Source organism: Vicia villosa, linkage group LG2, assembly GCF_029867415.1.
Source record: "Vicia villosa cultivar HV-30 ecotype Madison, WI linkage group LG2, Vvil1.0, whole genome shotgun sequence".
In the NCBI taxonomy this organism is placed as follows: Eukaryota; Viridiplantae; Streptophyta; class Magnoliopsida; order Fabales; family Fabaceae; genus Vicia; species Vicia villosa.
Genome location: NC_081181.1, coordinates 19403418 through 19429148, shown reverse-complemented (window position 1 = coordinate 19429148; position 25731 = coordinate 19403418). Strand labels below are relative to the sequence as shown.

The window sequence follows — 25731 nt, the reverse complement described above, 5'->3', positions numbered from 1 at the left end:
TCCCTTAATCAACAAATACTTGATCTTGCTTAAAAGCTTTAATCAAGAACAATAGCTTGAAACACAAGCAACACACACTTAGATAATTGTATCAAAGATACCTAAGCGACACACATACATTCAATACTTAATAGCTTATGAATGCATGACAGAACTTACAACTCAAAAAACAGTCCTACTCTTCTATCAACATGATATTAGAGAGGCTCACAATAAAAGGACAAACCTTAACCTAATTCTGTAAGCTCTTCACTTCAAAAGCTTTTTAGCCTTCTATTTATAGCACACTTCTGGTCTGGACTTGGGCTTCAAAAACCGCAGTAGGGAGACTGCTAGAAATCTACAAGATATTCTCCAAGAAAATAGGTCTTCACACATTAATTTCATAAATATTCTCCATATTTAGAAACCAATCAAATATATTGAAAACAGATAAAATCGTTTATCCTCAAATTAATCGTTATATTGGAATCCAAAAGCCCAACTTAACACTTAGTCAAGATGTCAGACGATCCTTCCTAGGACATCTTGTTCGACATGTTATACCAGATGCAGTAAATAACCATCTTGTTCAACATATTGATCAACATATATTTTCTGCAATATTGTAACATTCTATCTAACATGTTTCTGTCTAATTTGTTTTACTAAAATTTATGCTAACCATACAATTAGAGAATTAATAATCCCCCCTTTGACAAATTTTGGCTAAAACATATTTTGGCTAAATCAATAATCTTATTCACCACCAGTACTCCATCTAGTATATGTCTTCGAAGAATAAAAGCAGCTCGACAACTAAAGACTAACCTGCCTATCACTCTCTTTAACTTTAAGCCAACAATTTTATTACAATCTTGTAGAGACCGCCAACTAGACAAATTGACCTACAATTTCGTAAATCTTGCGGCTTGTCGAGCTTTGGAGTTAGGGGGAAAAGATAATTGCCTTAGGAAATTTAGTTTTCTTCTAAAATTTACTAATGAGCTTGAAGAAGCTCTTTTTCAATACTTTTTGTATTCTTATATTTTGTGATTATCTTACTTTATTTTTTTAATTATTTTTTAATATATTATCATTTGTTATTAAAAAAATCATATTATTTATTATTAAAAAACTATTCAAATTAGTCCGACAAGGAATCTTACACCAAGACTACAATATAAAATATTTAATCCTAAAAATGAAATGAACCACTGTCAATCAACATGGTTAGTCATGAAAACTAAATCAACTTCTCTCACTCACTTTCTAAACGAGTTTGAATAGATTTAATCAAGAGTTATATATGAACAAAGTAGAAAATTTTGTAGTTTCTAAATATAAGTTTATTTGCAAATTACTATATGTTAATTATTTTTAATATAATTTTTGTTAATATTATTAATTCAACCTGTGAGATAAAAAATAAATACTATCATCATACAAATAGCTACTCAATTAATTTTTTTAAATACAAATAAAGTGTCAAATCAAGTTATAAATACAAATAGAAGTAGTATTTATTAGCTCAACTAATTAGCTCAATTTATAAATACAAATAGGAGGAAAATGTTTTAGTAGTCTTCAAAAAAATTGTATGGTTGCTTAAATTTTTGATAAATTTGAATAAAAAAATGTCAATCAATTGGTTAAGACATTGAGCTTATGTTGGGAAATGTTACCTCAACTCTGATTGAATTGGATTAAATGAGTCGAAGATTAAGAGCTTAAATTTTAACAAAGAAGAAGAAAAATAATTGTCACAGAGTGTTTAAGAAGATATATAACTTCATCATTGATACTCTCTCTGTCTCACAATATGTGTCTTCTTTAAGATTTTCACACTTTTTAAGAAAATGATTAATTATGTTAATTTCAATGATAAAATGATATTCATTTACTAAAATAACCTTATTAATAATAGATAGTGGAACACTCAAATGAATTAAAATACAATAAATAAGGGTAAGTTAATAGAAAAAATAATAAACATCACATTGATATTCTAAATAGATAAATAATTTGAGACAAATAAAAATAGAAAATAAAATACTTATGAAACGGAGGGAGTAGTAAACAAACAATAATTGTCACGAATTATTCTTGAATGAACAAAATGCACTTATCATAAATGCACTTATCAAAGTGGTTTTTCTCAACTATTGAAAAATCCCATTACATTTATATAAAAACTTATGAGAGGCTCTCAACTATTCCAAGCTAGATCAACCATATTTTAATCCTATTCATTCAAAATGCAATATACTTTCTGAGTTATTTCTTTTTATAGTTTTCTTTAAATATGATTAATATATTTTTATTCTATAATGCAATTTTTTAAGAAACTAAATAATTTTATTACCGGCAGAAAAATTTCTTCAAGCACAAGATGTACTTGAAAGACTAACAAAAGTTAATAGAAAATCAAACCTGATTCACTTACACTAAGAACGCCAAAAACACCAAAAACTAACTTAAACCAGACAAAATAAAATATATAGGATTACTCCTCCAGCTATGATAATCTACTCTAAAACTCACATAATAAGCTTTCAACCAATACGATTGTAGCTTCACCCTTTCACAATTTGATAACAGTATCATTAAAGTTTTATTCTAAAAAATACATTGATTTTGCACTTTTCAAATAATCCACACCATTGCACTCCAAATGACATGCGAAACAAGACTACAATCTTTACTTATTCCTCCCAAAGAAACAAACTGATCATGATGATCTAAGCAGTGACCTTGAAAAATCGAGCAAAATCTCAACCAACCAGATATAACTTGCCAAACATTATCATAATGCTTGCACCGAACAAAAGTGTGATCTCTATTCTCGATATGGAGACAATCATTACTACATGTCTAATTCTCAACTGATAATATATTACGCCTTACCAAATTATCATTCATCGGTAATCTATTACGATACAACCGCCACAGAAAAAAGATTTACCTTAAGAGGCACCAATTTAGACCACCACACTTGGGAACCACCATTCATCTAAGTATTCATCGAGTTTATGAACAAGTAATAAACACTGCTAACATTATAACAACTTGAAGAATGAAGACGCCAACCCTAAGAGTCATCCACTGCCTCTCGCAACACTACAAACTCCAACAGACGAGTACATTATTCCACCAACTCTTCCTCCCACGTAAACAACCTCCTCCGCCAATTCCAAGCATCACCTCCCGCTCCCCACCCTAATTCAAACATTTCCTCTACCGACGCTTCCTTATACTTAGACAAATTATAATGCCTCTAAAACCTATCCATCAATAGCCCTCCTTCCAGCCACAGATCCCTCCAAAACAAGGAGTTTTCCCATTACCAACAACTCGCTCAACATTATTAAGCCACCACCCTGGATCACTCAATCTACCCATTGACGGATTCTATTCACACTCTGCCACCATGCAGACCCCATACTGCCCCTACAATCAACCGACCCCGCATCTCCCCATATCGGAACGCTAACACCCTATACCACTAACTTCCCCTCTCCACCAACATCCGTCAACACCATTTCCCTAATAGAGCTTCATTAAACTCCCTTAATTTTCTCACTCCCAACCCACCATTTTCCTTACTCAAACAAACAGTATCCAAATCTAACCACACTATCTTCCTTTTCTGCTCCGCACCTCCCCACAAAAACGCATTAAATAAAGATTCAAGAGAAGAAATAATACCTACAAGAGCTTTGAAGAAGAATAGGAAATAAATTGGAATAGAAGACATAACAAACTTCAACAAAATCAACGACCACCCAATGACAAATTTCAACATTTCCATCCTGATAACTTTTTTTATAATGCATTTTTAACATTAATTAATTATTTATTATTTTATTTCATCTATTTTTTTAAAAATAAATAACTAAAAATATTATTCCATTCTAAAATGAAATTTCTTTTAAAAAATAAAATTTGTTTTGAAATAAGTGTTACTTATTTATTTTTCTCATTTTTATATAATAATAATTATTTTTTTTAATATGGGTAAAAAGTCTAAAACGAGATAGTAATAATTAATATTGTACTAAATTTTAAAGTAATAACTGAATAATTGTTTTACTACATATACAATAATTAAAAAGAAAATTACAGTAGTAATCAAGATCCAACCAACCAAATTATTAGTCGGTCCTTATTTCAGTTCCACTTTTAAAACCTAGAGTAAGATCCTCATGCTGTGCTGTGTTGGGCTAAAAATACATCTCTTGTGCTGGAGTAATTAATTTTTGACAGCCAATAAAGAATTATTTTAGAAACTGATGCTGCACATTTCACTCATAGCATCTTCCTCTCCCTTGTGTCAGAAAAAAGTATAAATGCACCGTGAAATAATTCGCACATGAGTGTGTCGTAAAATTTTCTCATTTAATTATATTTTGTCCCAACAAAATAATGGATCAACAACACCAACAAATATCATAAAACAGTAGTAATAAATATCATTAAAAAAAAAAAGCAACAAGGGCAATTAATATTTTTTCTTCTTCTGGTGCAATTTTAGTGGCTGAAATTTCAAAGTATTTGATCTCCGTAAACATTGCATATTTATTAACTGAGCGCTATGTCAATGCATCTGATATCTCTGCACATCTATCGACTGAATTGAACTCTTCTACATATCTATCAATGCATCGATATCTCTACACATCTATCGATTGAATTGAACTCTTGTACACATCTATCAACTGATGTCTCTGTATATCCATTAACTAATATCTCTCTAGTCTCTATACATCTATCGACTGAACTGACTACATGATGTTTCTCTGCATATCTATCGACTGAACAATCGTGACACATTTGATGTCTCTGCACATCTTTCAACGAGTTATTTTAAGTGGATTTTCATCCTTCTCTGCTTTTATTAATTTTTTTTTTATTAGATTCTATTTCTTCGTCAATGGTTGGAAACATCACTGTAGCAGACCCAGTGAGAGTGAGTGCCGTTAATTTTCTTCCCTTTCTCCATCTGGTCCCTTCTCCACCATCAAAGAAGAACCCAAAACCTCTTCTGTTAACTATTTTTCTCTCTCTCCCATCTCTTTCCGCCCAACCAAACAGGACAAAATTAAAATATCTCATTCCTCTAAACACCCACACAAATTAACCACAAAACAAAACCCTCACTAACACATCATTTTCATAATTTCCACTCACATCAAATCACACTTACTCTCTCTCTCTCTCTCTCTCTCTCTCTCTCTCTCTCTCTCTCTCTCTCTCTTTCGCTCGCGATGAAATCAAAGACACATACCGGAAACGGTTACGCGGCCGAGAATGGCGGAGGTGGAGGTGGAAGCAGCAGCTCACCGAGTCCGCCGCTCTCTCCTCCTCGTCATTCCGATGTTTTACATTTACGAAAGCGATTACGGCGGACCAAGTCACTGTCGGCGCGGAGGAGTCTCCGGTACTTCTTCCTGCTTCCGGTGGTTTACATCTCCGGTCTCTTGATGTGCGTCGGACCTTTTCCTTTTACGTTCTCCTCTCTCATTCGTCACGCTCCTCTTCCCGGTTCTCGTTACCGGAGTCACGAGCTTTTTCACAAGCTTTGGCATGAAATCGATTCTGATAATTCATCTTTCATTGAGGTGAGTCAAATTAACGTAATGTGCAATAATCACGTGCGCAAAGTTAGGTATTGGATTTATATGTAACTGATTCGTCTTCATCTTGTTTGGTGAATAATTTTGCTTTTGTCTTTGGTGCCATTTGAATTTTTGTTGTTTTTAGTATTAACTTCTTATAGGTGCGTGATGAATTGTGAAATCATTCTTTTCTATAAACAGAGATGATTTGTATTTATGCATTTATTTATTTATTTTGCAGTTGTCTTCGGTGTGGAAATACAAAAGGAAGTTCAGAGAAAAGAAGCCTTGTCCGAATTTGACTGCTTTGCATCATCAACATTTTGGTAGATAAACCAAAGCTGTTATATATATAATCTATTTTCCCTTTGCTTTTGTTTCACATACCTACCTGTTTGACTTTGAGGTTGACATGATCTTTCTGCTAATGGGAATTTTGGTTAAGTAATATTGTGGATTTTGTTTATTATATTTAGGAAGTGTTTAAATGAGTCTCGAAGCATTTGAAAAACCTTCTAAAAATAGCTTATGAATCAAGCTGTTTTAGCCTTATTTTCACAAGACCTTTGCGAAACAATTTTTTTTTCATGAGCTCCATTCTAAAAACAATTTATATATATGCTTGGTTTTGCTTTTGGAAGGGGCGAAAACAATTTTAGAGGTGTAAAATTGATTCTGAAATGATTTTGAGGTGTTTGGTTGTTCTAAAGTAAAATTGATTGTGCTTCCAGAATCGATTCTACTTGAAAGACCTTCTAAAAATAGCTTATGGATCATAAGCTGTTTTAACCTTATTTTCATAAGGCCTTTGAAAACGATTTTTTTCTTTTTTTTTCATAAGCTCCAATCTAGAAACAATTTATATAGACTTTATGCAGAGAGTTTTCCCCATTTCCTATTTGATCATAACCTTATATGATAATTTGATAAGCTGCTAATTTAGTTATTTTACTGAAATGCTAACTAATACTGAGCTTTTTCTAATTTCAGTGTCCCCTGGCCTGAATGGTTTTTTGATTGTCGAGGCCAATGGTGGTCTGAATCAGCAACGCTCTGCAGTATGACTAAGTCTTTCATTTCTCTGTACTTCAGTAGTTCTTTTATTTGACATAGGAATTACTTTTTCACCAGTTTGCTTTTTAATCTGTCTTCTGTAGATTTGCAATGCTGTGGCTGTTGCTGGACTCCTGAATGCAATTCTAGTTATTCCTCATTTTGAATTTCACAATGTGTGGAAAGATCCAAGGTGACCAATTTACTTATTTATTATCTTTGACTTTGAGCCTTTAAAGACATGTCTTAGTAATTGGGCTTGAGAAATTTTTCAACATAATTTGTCGGTAAAGTTTCACTGTGTGGCCTGTTTTTCTCAATATATTACCACATTTAACAACTCAGAAATACATGGTTGGGGGCAAAAGGAGTTTATTTGTTTCTTAATTTAGCAGGTGTGTAATTTCTGTATATTCTCGTTTATGTAAACGAAAAATGTGCTTTCTGATGCAATTCTTTATGAAGTGAGTTTTTTTTTTCTCCCTTCCATCAGTTGTCTTGTCCATTTACAATATTATTAAATCTAAAACAAGGTACTCGGTGTTGCCTTTGTTTGAGGCTGATTTCTCTTATCTTTCTAATTGAATAATGAAGCTCATCATGAAAAAGTTAAACAGCAAATAGAGTAAGTTTTTCAATTTAAGAGAGGGAATTTTTTTTTGGCTAGATTGTCATTATTCATTTGGAGGGATAAAGATTGGAAGGGGGACAACAGATTTGAATTTGTTCTTAAGAGAACGAATATCATGTGCCAAAAAGAAAAGAAATAATAGAAGTTCAAAAATAGAATATTCTTGAGGAAACTTTCCTACCATGTAACTCTCATACTTCTTTTGTTGCACATAAAATATTTGAGTTAAACATGTTTCGATAAGTTATTTAATTTATTCATTTTCCCATAAACAATGACGTATCAACATTGTTTTTTATGTTGTAAATAGTGCATCATTAATTACACATCCTACAAACCTATGACCAGAGGAAGATTCTCTTGGGATATACTTTGTTGACTTGCATTAATTAACACTTCTGTCTTACCTTTGTGATGTGGTTTATCTAGCATTACTTGACTAAAATTTGTCTCAGACTAGCAGATATGGAAATCATACAGTGTTTGGCGTGTGTACTTTTTGGTAGAACCTCCCATGCAAATAATTATATATGCCGTATAGTGAACATTTTGAGGCTTAATAGACTTATTTTTATACCTGATTTCGTTTCTGCATTCATTTTCTATTTAAAATAATGTACTTTTTTGTACAGTGAATTTGGGGATATATATGACGAGGATCATTTTATATCCACCCTTGATGGTTATGTGAAGGTAGTTAAAGAGCTTCCTGAGGCAATAATGGAGAGACATAATTACAACATGAGTAATATAACTACCGTCAAAGTTGAAGCTTGGGCTCCTGTCAGTTATTACACGGGAGCTGTTTATCCTATCTTGCAAAAGGAAGGGTAGGTATTGGACCACTTTGCCCCCATTTTTTATTTTCTGTATTGGGTTTGGGGTGAACATGTACTGTGGAGCACCGCTTGATTTTTATGCATACAGTTTGATGAAAGTAAGGAACTTAATTTTTGACAAACTTATGCAGGGTTCTTCGAATAGCTCCATTTGCTAATCGTTTGGCAATGAGTGTCCCTCCACATGTTCAATTTCTAAGATGTCTTACTAATTATAAAGCATTGAGGTTTTCTTCTTCAATATCAGCACTAGCTGAGAATCTGGTTAACCGAATGATTGAGAAGAGCTCAAGGACAGATGGAAAATATATTGCCGTGCATCTTCGCTTTGAGGAGGTACCCTGCTCATTCTATCACATTGAGAACTAGGTTTAGTTATATGCATCTCTAGGTGTCAAAAATATACATACAGGATTGGATGTGCATTATGTAATGATTGACTAAATATTCTGACATGCAGGACATGGTAGCATTCTCCTGTTGTATATATGACGGTGGAAATGCAGAGAAGTTGGAAATGGATTTAGCTCGTGAAAAGGGGTGGAGAGGAAAGTTCAAAAGAAAAGATCGTATCGTTGTACCTGACCTATATCGAGTCAATGGAAGATGTCCACTTACCCCCCTAGAGGTATTTATTTGCTTACCGGTGCTTTTCAGATGTTGAATTCTTTATATTTCTCCTTAATCTAAAATCTTGCCAGTCACGTGTCCTTGCATTATTGACTTCTTAGTTCTTAATGAGATACTGCCATTCTTTTCCTTAAAATTTATTCCTGATCCAGTTGAAGAAAGCTGATATTTCATCATGAAAGAGACTGATCTTTATTGCCTGTTGTTTTCTACAACTATGTAGGTCGGGATGATGCTACGTGGCATGGGATTCAATAACAATACCTCAATATATTTAGCTTCTGGGAAAATATATCATGCCGAAAAATATTTGGCTCCTTTAATAAAGATGTTTCCAAATCTGTATACCAAGGAGTCTCTTGCAACACCAGACGAGCTTGCTCCTTTTATGGTAAAATTCTTTACTGGTTAAACAATAAAATAGGTTTCATACTTCATTCTATGGAACTCGATGCCTTCAAAGCTCTTCAGCCTCTGTTTATTTTAGTTTCTCTTTCTTAGCTTATTAGCTGATATATGGAAGCATATTAACTAGATTGTTCAGTAAAAGCTTTTTATATGTAGCTCCAGTGCAGAAATTGATTTGTTCTTATTTGTAATAGTTATAGATAGATTTTTTTTTTTTATTCTTGTAGTGACTAAATAAAAATACTTAGGAGGAAGTCAGTCAAAGCGTTAATTATCATCGAATATATTGATGTATGATCTATGTGACCTTGCTGTGAGCAAATAGTGCATTGGACTCAGTGGCACGTTGATGTAATAACCCTTCATTAGAACTCTTATTTTATGTGTGAATTAGACCTAGGAACTTAGGTTTGTCCATCTGAAAAGAGGATCAACAGTTTGACGTTCAATCGGTACATTTTCTCTCTCCAAATTTTATAGTTTATACACCAATACCAAGGTTGCGTTACTGGGCAGAAAACATGATTATAATAATCAAAGATGTAATTAGCTTTCAATTCCAAATTAAAAAGGATGTATTTGACTTTATACTTTGTTTCTCTCTTCATCCCTCATTCATTCTCATAGTTTTTTGTTGTAAGTACGTATATGCTGCTCTTTTGTGAGGTTAAATACAGATTTTTTCATGGACAGGTTTAGTTATTCTTTCTTTAAGTGATGCTCTAAAGTTTTTTGAGACTTTCTAATATGCTCTTATGCTTGGTTTCATATTTTTTTAGGGCTATTCCTCCCAATTGGCAGCACTGGATTACACAGTATGCTTGTTTAGTGAGGTTTTTGTTACAACTCAAGGTGGTAACTTTCCTCATTTTCTAATGGGCCATAGAAGATTCCTCTATGATGGGCATGCCAAGACCATTATTCCAGATAAACGCAAACTTGTTGTTCTTTTTGAAAACACAAGTATCAGGTATAATCTCCCCCTCTCTCCGTCGCTCCATTTTTAGGGACACCATGCTCCACTACAACATTTTGATGTAATTTGGAGATAGCCCTAGTTAGTTATATCAACTCATTGTTGGAAAAGTTATTATCGTTTATATCATGTATGCAAGTTCTTACCTATATTTAAAATAATATGATATGTCAATGAGATATGTTTAAGATAAACATTGTTTGATAAAAGGGCATAAGTTGTTAATCTTGATGTATCCTCCGCATATCTCGTATCAAAACCGAACAGAACAAGCTGTCCTGATCTGTATCCAAGTCCCAAATGCCATCTCTAATTGTTTATTTATGTCAGAATTATAACGCCAATGAATTTGTTACTGGATTTGTTTTCCATCCTTGTCTGCATGTTATATTTAAGCATAGTTGTCATTTGGATCTATTCATTTCAATATTGAAGCTCAGGCTATGCAATCTTGAATCACACTTAGATGACATGAAATATTTGTGCATTGGATTTGCAGTTGGAATGCTCTCAAGGACCAGATGGATGACATGCTCGCTGAAAGTGACCGCAAAGGAATCATGGTCCCTAGAGTTAGAAAAATCAACAGAAAAACTTCTGTCTACACTTACCCTTTACCAGAATGTAGATGCCTACAGCAGTCTCTTGTCAATACAACAATTGACCACAATATAGACATTCCTGATAATTACAGCCGAACAAAAGCTTAAATGGATGAATCTCTGCGTCAGATTTATATTATATTTAACTCAACGGCTTCGGTGTTTCAACTCCAGTTTTATGGCCTTTTGAAGTTGTTTTCTCATGTCAAGATAAGGCCATCTGATCGCGCAAGTATAGATTTCGACTTTTGTGTGATTGGTTGCTTCGACTGATTGAAGATTTTGTGTGCATAATACTCTATTCACTTAGTGAAACAGTTTTCTAGCATCCAGTGTGAAGGTTGGAGTGGAAACACTGCATCAACTTAGTTTTTCCAGGAAAGACGAGAATATATTTTATATTCCTTTCTGATCAATGTCTTTCAAATAGTATTCCTTTTCTTTTACATTTGAGGAGGGCTAGTAACACACTCTCTAGCATACTCTTTTCAAGACCCATTTTTCTATTGGTTCAAATTCTAATGGATTCCACAAGGAACCATATAAAATTATTGAGCCATATGAATTTCAATAGATAAAAGAATGTATGTTGAAAAGAATGTGTTAGAGAGTCCTAGCATAATTCCTTACATTTTTTGGTTCCTGTGTAAAATTCTTTGGCTAGAAATAAGAGACTAGCCTATAGAGTCAGCGAGTGTTATTTGTTTTACCAAGCTTTGGTTCAGTTCACAAATGGCTTTGTTTTTGCTCCCTTTTCACTGTTCGTCATTTTAAAAAGGTAACATAATGTCTTCTTTATACTCTTCTATTCTATCATTTGAACCTTCAGAACTCTGAATGGTTCTAGAAAATAGTTACTGTTACAGAAGATCTTTACTTGTAATATTTTACAGTTTTAAAAGATTATTTGAAAGTATTGATGAGTTTGGGTTTAGGCAAAAGAAAATGGACCCCAACGTTGATAGAATTTTCTGTTGTCATTTTGGGTGGTAGATGAGACCTATAAATTACATAAAATCTGTTCGTGGCCAGGATTGAAGTTGGTGCTAGAATTTAATGAATGGTTGAAGGTACAATGGTAAGCAGTGAAATGACAAGAGTTGTTCCTCAATCGACATAATGCAGCGGGACTAAGTGACTAGTGGATGTATACATGTTGAATGCATACATACAGTTGATAGCTTGGTCAATGTTGACTGAACTCAGCCATTGTTTGCGGGTGTGAAGCGTTATACTGTATGTAAAGTGGAGGTGTTGATGTTTTGGATGACAACCATTGTTAGAGTGGGGTAGTGAATAACAAATGGTTTAGGATACGTTTGAAAATGGTTCATGTCGTTAAGGTATGAATTTAAAAGTTATTAGTCATATGATAACTCTTAAAAGTGTTTCTATTTTCCTAAACATGATTATTTAAAAAAGAAACCTTGTCTTTCAGTTGGAAATTCTCTAATTTCTTTAAATAGTGTTAAGTATGATGTTGGAATGTTTAAATTACTAAATAAAATGCATAAAAGGCAAGATAAATACAGAAAGACTAAAGGATAAACATGCTTAAAATAATTTGTTTGATTGATTGTGCGCGCTGAAAAAATGTAAGCTTAAATATAAGCAAACACATGCCAAAACGATATTACCTACAAAATTCAGCCTTGCCCGACCATTTAAGCAGTTGATTCATAAATTTTCTTGCTATTGGGGTACGTGGAACTTAACGTTTGACTTGATTCTTAAGTTTCATGACATTTTTCATTTTTTATCTACGTCCCTCAAAACATGATTTCTTGCTTCTACCTTTATCCAGTTAGTATGCTATAAATACAGAGTTTGAGTGAATTGTCCAATTCTTAATTTTATTTTAACGAGTTTTGACAGATTCTAACCCTTCCACGATCCACATAGATTTTAGTAGAGTTGAGAAAAATTCAACTACTTTGCATTCGACTGTATTTGCACTTGTCTAACTTTAAATTTATTAAGAGAATATCACTTGATACTAACTCGCTACATATTATTTATTTTCAAGTGTCAACAAATGTTTTTGCATTGGTTTATTGATTGACTTTTAGGGCTCTTAATGTTCAGGATAATGTCACCTTTTGTCCCTATATGACCTAAGTGACTTTCAACACATTCTTATTTAAACCAGCAAACTGAAAACTTTCATTTGCATGTGACTAGTTGAGGGGAATTCAAGTGAGCTTACAACACATATCTTCCTAACTTTTGATTATTTGGAGCGACTTTGCAGATTTTAGTAGATAAAGGTTCATATTAGAAGAGTCGGGGGCTTCAACTAAATGGTCATGTTTTCGAAGATATATATGAAGTTCAACAAGGAGTATCTATTTGATCTCCTCACCCACTGCCCAATAAGTGTTATTTCTTATGTCCCAAATTATATGACATTTAAAAAAGGTAGTTGAGTTCGTATGTGTAAGAGAAACTATGAACAAAATTATCTTTTATTATTGATATTGGCAAGGAAAATTTAAAGAATCGTAAGAAGAGATAATAATAAATAGTAACATGTATGATTGAAAAATAAATTTAAAGTTTTTTTGAAATTGTAAAATGAACTATAATTTAGACAAATTTATTTATTGCAAAACGACTTATAGTCTGGAACGAAGATAATTACTTTTTTTTTTTTTAAATTTTTCTTGGGGTATGAAGACCCCCACATTCCTTGATCGTTGGGGCTAAGGCTCCCGCAGCTCATGGCAGTCCGTATCCTTAATTTTCAAATTTCAAAATCTACTTCTAGCTATGCTATTTTTGTGGAGCATACTTGTTGAGCTTTAGTCGATGTTATGAATGTAGAGTACAATTATTTCTTAGTTTATTAGTTCAACAAGTTCTTAGCTTGTATTGGTTTTGTGACAATCTCTAAGTTATAAATTTATGTTTCCCTGTTGCAAGCCAAAAGTAACATAGATTGGGGATGCTTGTTTTTTTTCTTTCTAATATCATTCTTTGTACACCATTTTGAATTGACTAAAGTAAGGAATAGTTGTCAAGAGCATAAGTGGCTTTCTCTTGTTTCTCAAAATTTTATTTGATTTGATTTATATTTTCCTAAATTGTTGAAAAAAGAATTTGACCTCACCGTAATCCTAAATGAGAGAAAAGTATTGTGTATACAACTTTACCTATATGATGTCGACTTTACTTTCTATGTACAATTAGATATTGAATTTGTTAAAAGAATGTGGTCCGAATTGTAATTTTAATGTATGTAAAGAGGACTAATCTCCCCAAGCTTTGACAACCATTAATGAAAATTTGTCGAGGATCCTAGTAGGGAAACATTTGATTTGCGATTTTCACAAAAAAGAAAACAAAAATTTAGCCAAGTACTATAACTCCTATTGTGTTGCACGAAAATTTAAAAATTTTAATACATTCTAGAAGAGAACTATTAACTCCTTTCTTTTATAAATCCCCATCTAACAAAACATAATTGAACACTCACTATTTTTATACAAACTACATGTTGGGCTTAGTCATTATTCTCACTATTTTTCTTCAAAGTAGAAGTAATACTATTCCAATGAAAAGTTTATTATTAGAATGCTAGAGCTAATGTACATGATTACAACACTAACAAACTCCTAACTTACACATGCTAAGTAAGGAAAACTTGCATTCTGATTAACCAAATAACATGCTATAAAAAGAAAGCTTCGCTAACAAGTTAGTTATTGGCATAACGAACTTGTAACTAAGTCTTCTTCTTTCTTATTGAGTGGTATCCCTCACAAGTTAGAGGATAGATATTCATCATCCCTAACTTAGATAGTAACAAGTGGAATGATTATGGTAAAACTGGTTTGGTGAAAAAATATTGGATTTGATCCTTGGAAGAAATAGACATTAGCTTGAGTATACCAATTTGTAACTTATCACAAACAAGATGGAAATAAATTTCCAAGTGTTTGATGCTCTAATGGAATACAAGATTAGCTGCAATAAGAATTTCACTAAGATTGTCATAGTAGAGAACATGTAGTTTGGAGGAAGTGGTTTTGATATCTTAAAGTAAGACAAGTCATTGTAGTCTATAAGTTGCTGCAGCCAATGCACAATATTTGACTTCTGAAGAGGATCTAGAAACTGCTAGCTGCTTCTTTGTACGCTAATACATGAGAGACTTGCCTAGAAAGAAACATTGTCCCAATATTAATCTTCTACTCTCTACACAACCTTCCTAATCAACACCAGAGAAAACAATGAGGTGAAGTAAGGAATCCCTTGGAAAAAATAAACCTTGAGCATGATAGTGTTAAGGTATTGAAGAACTCTTGTTGTTGTATTAAAATGTATAGTGGTTAGCTTGTTGAGGAACTGACTAAGTTACCCAGTGATGAAAGTGATGTTTGGCCTGGTTGTTGTTAAGTAAAGCAACCTAGCAATCAATCTTCTATTGGTAGGTATATCATGATATATGTAATGCGCGGAAAAACGATTATTTTCTTAATTTAGTCATTTGGGATATTTATTGAATTTTTTGCGTTTTGGGACGATTTAGTCGGTATTAGTTCGGGATAGCGGATCGATATTTAATCGAGAATTTTAACATTTTCAGTATTAGAAATATTATTAGAATAATATTTAGCATTTTGGAAATTTTCTGAGTAATTAAAATTAGACTGAGAATTTGAGAGGAAGCGTAAAAAGGGAGTATACTATGTTAATTAAATTGAATTTAGTTTTGTGGTGGTAAGTAGCAAATTGAAAGTGTGCTAATAATATGCCCATTAACCAGTTTGGGAGAAAATTCTATTAGTTTGGTTTATAATAAAACAAAATTGATTATAAGAAAAAGAAGTTTGCGGTACGTGAGAAGTAAAAAAGAAAATAAGAGTTTGTAGAGAAAAGAAGAGAACGTGGAAGTGCTCGTGCAGAGAAGAGGAAAAGAAAAGGGATACAAGAGCTATGTCGGGAAGGAGAAACCGGAAGAATTTTGCAAAGCCGGAAGCTTGGATTCGACCGGAAATTGTAGAGCGGACTCCGAATACAAGGTAATGGTGTGGTTCTTGCTCTATAAACGGGGATATGATGGACCGTATATGGGGTTTGGGTTATAAAATTATCTATGTGTTTTGGGTGTTTTGGTGCTTTCTCTGCTGTGTGATTTTTCTGAAAAATCATGAAGAATCATGTCTGTTGATGAATAACGAAAGACTGTGTTGATTCTTGACTCTGAAAATATTGTTGTCTTGGTTAATTTAATCGATAATCATGTGCTTGATGATTTTGTATTGTTAAATTATTTTTGGAATTGGGTGTTAATCGATTGCTGGGAATTAATTCGGGAAGAGGAGGAATTGAAGAACATAGGAGAAGAAGAAGAAAAATAGGGGTGGGCGCCCCTTAGACTAAATAAAGAAAAGAAAAAAAAATATTTAAGTGGGGTGGGCGCCAAATGCTTAGGAGCTGGGCGCCCTAATGAGTCAAATGAAGGCAGTTTGCTGTAGCGGCCATATAACCATTAGAAGATACATTAGTGGCACTATATATTAATTAGAGAAATATATTTCTATACATTCATAGCAATTTTTATATATACATATGTGTTGATCCATTTGCCGATTTTATATATATATATATAATACTGTAGCGTGAAATCAATGAGACTATAATAATTATGTTTATATGATGATCCCCATTCAGGTACTTAGAAGTAATGTTTAACTCGTTTCCAAGTTTATATTATATGATATTCCATTATAATAATTTTAATGAATTTTGAATTAGTGATAAACATTTGACTTAGTTGGAATTTAGTAGCAGATAAATGGCTAGTGACGAATGAATAGTAGTAATAGTATTGGTAGCAGAAGGGTATTTTCTGCATAACTTTTAGCAGAATAACTAAGTAGTAGTACCCACATATTTACCAGTAGCAGAGTGATATACTTAGTGAACCGGATTAAATAAATATTAGACGGAAAATAAATAGCGGTTAGGATAATATTCGGGGTGTCAGGGATTAGTCCGTTAGCCGTTGTTTTGTGATGCGACGTGTTTTCTTTTGTGAATGTTTTGACGTGGTGAATTGCTGAATATACGTGAATTGCCGTTGTATTATTCGTGAAGATTTGTGATGTTGTTGATTATAGTTGTTGACTTGTTGTGTATGCGCCATTGTGACGTGGTGATAGTAAGTTGTAGGCCTCTGGCCAGTGACGATGTGATGTTATGATTTTGTGATTACTGCGAAATGCAGGAAATAAAGTGACGTTGAGTTACCTCTGATTATTGGTAACATTTGTGATATAGGCGTAAGCCTCGTGAGGATGTTGTTGTGATTTGTTTTGTGATGATGCATTCATTGAGTCTCATGATTGGATTTTTGTGACGGCCTGGATTGGCAAACAGTGACGAAAACTTGTGCCTTTTTTGGTGCCTCTATTTATTGGCAATTGGCGATGGGGGCTGAAGCCCTGGATACCACATGCATGTGCATTTATTAGAGTCGCATTTCATTTGCGTGATTATGAGTTTATGTGATTTGATGTGTGGACTCAGAGGCGGTTCCAAGGCCCAGCTAGCCTGGGCACGTGCCCGGGCTCAACCCATATTTTCTTTGTACTTCCTTAATTTAATAGTTGATTTTTAGACAAAACCAAGGGCAAAATTAGTAAAAATAGAGTGTGATAATTAAAACAGATAAATAATCAATGGTGTAAAGTTTTTGCCCAGGCTGCCTAAAATTTATGGCCCCACCACAGTGTGGACTTATGCGAATTGTTGTGTAATATGAGTATGAATTTATGTGAGATATTGTGACGTATGATATTTTAGTTGATATAACGAAGTAAAGACGGTAACGAATATTCAAAGTGATAATTATTATGACTTGAACCGTAAATATACTATTTATCATCACCCTGTTTATATTGTTTGATATCTCGCCCCTTTTATTTGTTTCGTCGTTACCTTTATACTGGTAACGTGCAGGTGATAGCTTTGGTGAAGATTTAGACGCTGTGAGTCGAGTCGGTGGTCTCTCTGATACGTAGCACTCGGGGGGATAAACGCACTTTTTAATTAGTTGTTACTTTCTGAATTATTAGTGATGCTTTTTTGTTGAATTGTAGCTTGAAGCTATATTGCGAAGGTGTTATGATTAAATTGAAAATTGTGAAGTTTTGTGAATTCCGCTGCGAGTTGAAATAATTATTTTGATAAAGTGATTTTTGAGGATTAATTAAATTATCTGTTTATGTTTAAGTGCTATGTATCTATGATGAAGGCAAGTATGCCGTGAATGATTTTAAATGACGAAATGTAATATCCCAATGTGTATGTTTTCTTGACTTTCATACTCTGATTTTCTGCATAAATTATCGGGTAGATTTGGGGTGTTACATTAGTGGTATCAGAGCTGGTCGGTCTGTCCGGCCAATGTTTTCTAATGTTGTTTATTCCTTTGTACGCGACAAGTGTGTGAAACACTGTTGGTACTTGTTGTTTTCTGTTGTTGGTTGCAGGAATTAGTTTGAGCGGATTGGGGGAGAAGCTTTGCTTCTCGGATGTGGTTCAGTTGTAAGTTTGCAAAGAGGATTGTTGTCTTGGTGTTTCGGAAACTGAATTTTGGCGAAAGAAATGTGTCTCACGAGTTATAATAAGTTTGGAGGCGAAGAGATTTGTTAAGGGTTGTTCAAAAGATGATTGAGTTGAAGGGAAGTGAGTTTTGGAGTGGAATTTCCGTAAGCAAAACGCAGGAAAATTGCCGAATAGTTGTGGAGCTTCGAAAATTCATAACTGGAGTTCTGGCCATCCGATTTGAGTCCAGTTTGAAGCATTGGAAAGCTAATGAGATGAACTTTATTACGAAAATGGTTACAGAAGCTGTAATGGATTTATTTGTGACAATATGAGGTTGGAAGGAGGTGAACTTTGCGGTTACACTTGTCCTTGGAACTAGACTTGTGCGTTGGTGTTGTGCGGGACGTCAGTGTCAGAGTTGAGTGAATTAAAGGAGTAATTAAAATGTTTGTTGAGGAGAAATTTTAAGAATTAAGTGTACCATTTGAGAAGTTTTGGAGATACCGTAAAGAGTGTCGCCGCTGGGCGTCGATGTTCGCATTTTCGGATGGCATTGGAAAATTTGTATCTTGAGTTCCGAGTATCAGATTGATGTCTCGTTTGAGCCTACGAAGAGGTGAAATTATATTCTACCTTATGGAAGTGTTATACATACATTAGAGGTGATCCTATAGGAAGAGGTTTCGAAGTCAGTGATGGAAGCATGAAGTTTGTTGAATAGGAACGGTTATTACCGCAATTGTTTGAAATAAAGTTAAGTAGAATATGTCGTTGAAAAATAAGTTGAGAGGAAAAGATGTTCGGTGTTGACGATGATTCGAGTGCCGATGGATTCTAATGAAAAGTGAAGTAGTAGTAAGGGAGAAATATACTTTAGGACGATTGGAGTCGTATTTGTGATTCCAAAGTGGCGGCGTGCATAAAAGAAGGATTGTAGAGGATTTCTATCACATATTGATGTGAGGAATACTTTGTTGAAATTCCGAGTGGAATGATATTTTGACGTGGAAGAAGTTATGGGAATTAGAGTAAAACTACGAGTTAGGAATGTTGTTGCGGTCTTTTGCTTAGATAAGAACTTTAGTTGGGACAAGACGAATGGTGATGTACGGGTATATTAATAATTCTAGAGTTGGAGAATAATTATCAATTTTGTAATGCTAAGCGAGTACGAAGCAGACTGGGTAAAATGTTTAGATGTTAGTATCTTATCGACGAGATCGAAGGAGAAGGAAGTTGTGAGAGTTGTAAAACTCATTGAAATTATTGGACTATGAAGTTGTTAATGACTTTGAGTGCAAATTCTTAAAGGACTCTATTATGTAGTGACGACAGTTTATGCTTAAATATGGTTGTCGACTATCTATTGACAAGTTGAGGACTTGATCACTCTTAATCTCTTGTTGGTAGTAGATGGAATCATATAGATAAGATAAGCTTGTTTTGTTGCCTTAATGGTATAAAAAGTGGTGGATGTTAAACCGCGAGGATAGTCGCTCACCGTGTTGTGCAAACTTATGAAGGAGTGGATATGAAAGAGTGAAACATATCAGACATTGACTAAGGTCGATAATCAGAGTGCGCAGTTGTTATGCGTACTACTCGTGGGCAGTGAAGAACCTATATGTCTACGGAGAGGATATGTCTTGATTTATGGATTGGATTTGGAAGGCCGTGGATGTAGTTATGTCGTGCTGGAGAATTAGGATTCTTTGAGTAATTGCCGAAGTAGTAATTATGTGATTATGGATGTACGTAGTCAATAAGTATGTATTTGGCAAAGTTGAGACAATGAGTTGGTACCATATGATGTTATAGTAATTTTGGTTACCATTGCTAAGACGTTGTTGGTGATTTCCGTGTTTGACGAAGATGTATGATGAAGTTGAATTATGTCGAGTATATGGCTATGGTAATGTCACTATGAGAATGATACGACGACGTGAATGATATTTATTGTACTTGGTTGGTAATTAATATACACAATTTCAGAAACGAAGTTGTGTAGAGATTGGTAATTAAGGATGTCGTTAAGGATGATATGACGTTGAATATCCAAGTATTAGTGAGTTATGGTTGTTACTACATTGTAAGTTGATGTCACAAGCTATTGTTGGAATAGTTAACCAGTTAGTAACGGTTATGTTGAAGAAATACCAGAATGGTCAACATATGTGTAGTCGATTTGAGATGTGTTAATTGGCTTTTATGTTGGAAGGTTGGACGTAGAAGTGAATTTGATGATGGGTGTATCTGATAAATTTTCGAGGACAAAAATCTTTTAAGGGGGGAGAGTTGTAACGCCCAGAAAAACAATTATTTGCTTAATTTAGTCATTTGGGATATTTATTGAATTTTTCGCATTTTGGGACGATTTAGTAGGTATTAGTTCGGGATATCGGATCGATATTTAATCGAGAATTTTAATATTTTCAGTATTAGAAATATTATTGGAATAATATTTTGTGTTTTGGGAAATTTCCGAGTAATTAAAATTAGACCCAAAATTTGAGACGAAGCATTAAAAGGAAGTATACTGTGTTAATAAAATTGGATTTAGTTTTGTGGTGGTAAGTAGCAAATTGGAAGTGTGCTATTAATAAACCCATTAACGAGTTTGGGAGAAAATACTATTAGTTTAGTTTATAATAAAACAAAATTGATTATAAGAAAAAGAAGTTTGAATTCGATCGGAATTTGTAGAGCAGACTCCGAATCCAAGGTAAGGGCGGGGTTCTTGATCTATAAACGGGGATTTGATGGACCGTATGTGGGGTTTGGGTTATAAAATTATCTTTGTGTTTTGTGTGTTTTGGTGCTTTCTCTGCTGTGTGATTTTTCTGAAAAATCATGATGAATCGTGTATATTGATGAATAACGAAAGGCTGTGTTGATTCTTGACTATAAAAATGTTGTTGTCTTGGTTAATTTAATTGATATTCATGTGTATGATGATTTTGTATTGTTAAATTATTCCTGGAATTGGGTGTTGATCGATTGCTGGGAATTAATTCGGGAAGAGGAGGAATTGAAGAACATAGGAGAAGAAGAAGAAATATGGGGGTGGGCGCCCCTTAGACTAATTAAAGAAAAGAAAAAAAAATTAAAGTGGGGTGGGCGCCCTATGCGTAGGAGGTGGGCGCCCTAATGAGTCAAATGAAGGCAATTTGCTGTAGCGGCCATATAACCATTAGAAGATACATTAGTGGCAGTATATGTTAATTAGAGAAGTATGTTTCTATACATTCATAGCAATTGTTATATATACATATGTGTTGATCCATTTGCCAATTATATATATAATACTGTAGCGTGAAATCAATGAGATTATAATAATTATGTTTATATGCTGATCCCCATTCTGGTACTTAGAAGTAATGCTTAATTCGTTTCCAAGTTATTATTATATGATATTCCGTTATAATAATTTTAATGAATTTTGAATTAGTGATAAAAATTTAACTTAGTTGGAATTTAGTAGCAGATAAATGGCTAGTGACAAATGAACAATAATAGCAGTATTGGTAGCAGAAGGGTATTTTCTGCATAATTGTTAGCAGAATAACTAAGTAGTAGTACCCACATATTTAACAGTAGCAGAGTGATATACTTAGTGAACCGGAATAAATAAATATTAGTCGAAAAATAAATAGCGGTTAGGATAATATTCGGGGTGTCAGAGATTAGTCCGTTAGCCGTTGTTTTGTGATGCGACGTGTTTTCTTTTGTGACTGTTTTGACGTAGTGAATTGCTGAATATACATGAATTGCCGTTGTATTATTCGTGACGATTTGTGACGTTGTTGATTATAGTTTTTGACTTGTTGTGTATGCGCCGTTGTGACGTGGTGATAGTAAGTTGTAAGCCTCTGGCTAGTGACGATGCGATGCTATGATTTTGTGATTACTGCGAAATGCGGGAAATAAAGTGACGTTGAGTTACCTCTGATTATTGGTAACATTTGTGATATAGGCGTAAGCCTCGTGAGGATGTTGTTGTGATTTGTTTTGTGATGATGCATTCATTGAGTCTCATGATTGGATTTTTGTGACGGCCTGGATTGGCAAACAGTGACGAAGGCTTATGCCTGTTTTGATGCCATTATTTATTGGCAATTGGCGATGGGGGCTGAAGCTCTGGGTACCTCATGCATGTGCATTTGTTAGAGTCACATTTCATTTGCGTGATTATGAGTTTATGTGATTTGATGTGTGGACTTATGCGAATTATTGTGTAATCTGAGTATGAATTTATGTGAGATATTGTGACGTATGATATTGTAGTTGATAAATCAAAGTGAATTAGACGGTAACGAATATACAAAGTGATGATTATTATGACTTGAACCGTAAATATACTGTTTATCATCACTGTAATACAGTGGGAGAACTGACTTTAAAAAATGTTGCGGATAGCAAGAGTCTCCACCGACTTTTATTTTATCCAATTGGAAAGGCAAAAAGGATAGAAAGACCTTTGAAAGATTTGAGTTCGGGGGGTAGATTATACAAAGGGAAGGTGTAAGCACCCTTTGTATCCATGGTTATCCATGGGCTCTTAATTGCTTAGCTCACTTGTTTGTTTGAATTGTTTGAAAGAGTGTCGTGTGGGAATTGAAAAGATTTGAATAAGGACTTTAGCTTGTAAATTAGCATAGCCTTTTTGAATTGATTTGAAAAAGAGGTGTGAAAAGTAATTTGAAAGTTTGATTTGAATATGAGCAAGCAATTAGGAGCAACTAACTTAAGAGTGTCTTTCTTGTTCTTTAAGTTTTCGTTTGAAAGGGCTATCCATACCATAAAGAGGGCAGGTAGTCCCTTCATTGGATTTTGAAAAGGGTCATCGAAGGTTATCGTTCGCCATAATACTGTCCCTACCATAAAGATGGCAGGTAGTCTTTAGGGAAGGATATAATAGTCATTAAGGCAACCATGAGGATACCTTAGCATTCAAAGGGACAATCATCATTTTATTCGAGGCAACATCGAGGGACTAGATCTCATATGATGATTTCATTTGTAGGTGAAGCAACCTGTCGTAAAAATAATCTTTTAGAGTCGCCACCTATTCTACCAGGGTGAATAGGAAACCCTACGCAGTTAAGAAATCTGGGTAAGTTATTATAATCAGGTCAAGGGAAGGTGTTAGGCACCCTTAACCCTTTCCTAAGGTTTTGAATTGAGAGGCGAAGGTTTATGGCTAAAATTATTAAGTTAATAGCTAAAGAAATGAAAAGGGTGAAAAGTGAGATTTGAATGAATTGAGGTTTTAGGGAAGGGGACTCGCCTTGTTACCAAGTGCCTACGTATCTCCTTAGGGAGAATCAGAGTCAACGTAGTTCGGGGCACAGGGTTGTACGCCTTAGAATTTGATATGAAGGTGTTGAAGGTATTTTGAGTTACCTATCATAGTTCTGAGTTTTGTGGTTTGCAAGGCATTTTGAGTTACCTTATCGCAGTATTGAAGAGATGAATTTTGAGTGTTTTAAATGGCGTACAACCCTGATTTAATATGTTACCGTTAGTTGCGATGATCAATAGGTTTGATCACCATAGTTAACGGATTGAAGGAAGGATTGCTAACCATTCTCATCGATAGATTCGATTATCACGAATAGCAAATGAGTGTGTTTTAAATAATTTAAATTATTAATTTTATCGTTACCTCTCATAATCAATAGGTTTGATTATTACATGATAACGAGTCGAGTATGCTAATCATCGTAACCAATAGATTTGGTTAAAACCATTTAGCAAAATAAAGTGTATTTTTATTATTTTATTTCTCACCAATGCGACTATTGGATATAATCGGATCGAAGAGAAAATTGATTAAGGGTTAATGCTTTTGCCAAATGGCCAGTGGGATTGGGCAAACCTTAATGCATTGGTAACCTTTCTAAGTTTTTTATAATCTTTAACAATTAATATTAATTAAATCAATTAAGTCGAATAATCGAAATAATCGAATAATCGGGACATATTATACTCTTAACCCTAATCCTAATTTTATTATTCTAATCCTAATTTTATAAATTAATTAAATCTAATTAATTAACAATTAATCTAAATATTTAAATAATAAAATAAATAAACAAATAAAAAAAACTCAGGAACCTGACTTGTACTCCAGTGCATGGGCTCTGTGAAGGTGCACCATGTGGTTGCGACTTGTGACCTTCAGATCTGGTAACAAGAAACTCCAACGGTGGGGATTAGGCTGGTATACCATGGGCGCGTGAATGTCTCCCACACTGCATGTGCAAATGATCAAGATTGTAAAAAATAAGAGCCTTCGCCCGGGCTCGAACCCAGGTATCATGGCTTGCTAACGCGTTCCCTCCACCAACTGCGTTGTTAGCGTTTAATGACAATATAATCATCACCGTTCAATATATAAAATAACATACTATTTCGAAAATTCAAAACACAAACTCGCGCCCAGCCACTCCATCTTCAACCTCAGAATTTCTGGAAAATTGCAGGCCTTTACCCACGGTTTCGCGCGTAGCCATATCCCTGCAACAACCAAACTCGACCAATATGCAACGTAAATCACATCCAGATACATAAATCGAATGGAAATTCCCTTTTGAATTCAACGGTACTAATAATTATTCCTAATTTTGTCTGCATCAGTGCCCCCCAATTTAAACCTTAAGAACCCTAATAATGGTGAATTGTTCAAACCGTAACAAGAATCAAATTAAAGGTACAAAAACAATCCTATCATCAATCTAAACACAACTACATAACCAAAACCTGTTCATGATGCCCCTACGAGCGTAATCGAGCATAAGGCAAAAGGGCCAACCGTGAGCAAGCGTGGGGATGATTTCGGGCACTTTGAGCATCTGCAACCACCAGGTTCAATCCAGGGAAGGTTGTAGTCATGTTATTAATCCTTAAAACCGCTCGAATTCTCCCCAAACTCCTTCTGCCATGGTACCGGTTTTCACAATTTTTTGGAGCTCTGGAATCCTAGTTCTGCAGCGGCCAAAATCCCCCTTATGCATCTCAGTATCTCTTTTATTTATAGGGGACTAATTAGGTTTCACAAAACCATATCAAATCCTCATGATTTGTACGATTGTAACTTGATTTGGAATCATATTGAAACTTTCTCTTTTTGATATTCAATAAAGCCAATAAATCTCCCAATCAATCTCCACACGTTTTGATCTCATGAATCTGATCTTTTGCTTCTATAAAAAAATTTAAGCCTTCCTTTTTGATTTTTGTCCATTTATTTTATACCTTTTTCCCAATAATTTACTTAATATGTAGATGAATCAAATTCAAATAAACATGAATAAATAAAATGAAATAGTGGATTTAAAGGCTTCTCCTAATATCATGGGCTTGTATTGAAACCAAATGGTGGGCCCATTAATCAAGATCCTAAAAATTAATCAAGTTAATCCTTATGCATTCCTTA

The 25731-nt window shown here is 34.0% G+C and overlaps 1 protein-coding gene across 1 annotated transcript; it reads left to right on the top strand.

Annotated features, from left to right (window-relative positions):
- Positions 1 to 4924: 4924 nt before the first annotated feature.
- On the top strand, positions 4925 to 11449 carry LOC131649482 (O-fucosyltransferase 10). The gene is made up of 10 exons (XM_058919243.1): positions 4925 to 5600; positions 5839 to 5923; positions 6588 to 6655; positions 6755 to 6843; positions 7914 to 8111; positions 8252 to 8456; positions 8581 to 8748; positions 8974 to 9141; positions 9938 to 10128; positions 10634 to 11449. The coding sequence occupies exons 1-10, from the start codon at positions 5247 to 5249 to the stop codon at positions 10842 to 10844; spliced, it is 1737 nt and encodes a 578-aa protein (XP_058775226.1). The 5' UTR covers positions 4925 to 5246; the 3' UTR covers positions 10845 to 11449.
- The last annotated feature ends 14282 nt before the right edge of the window (positions 11450 to 25731 follow it).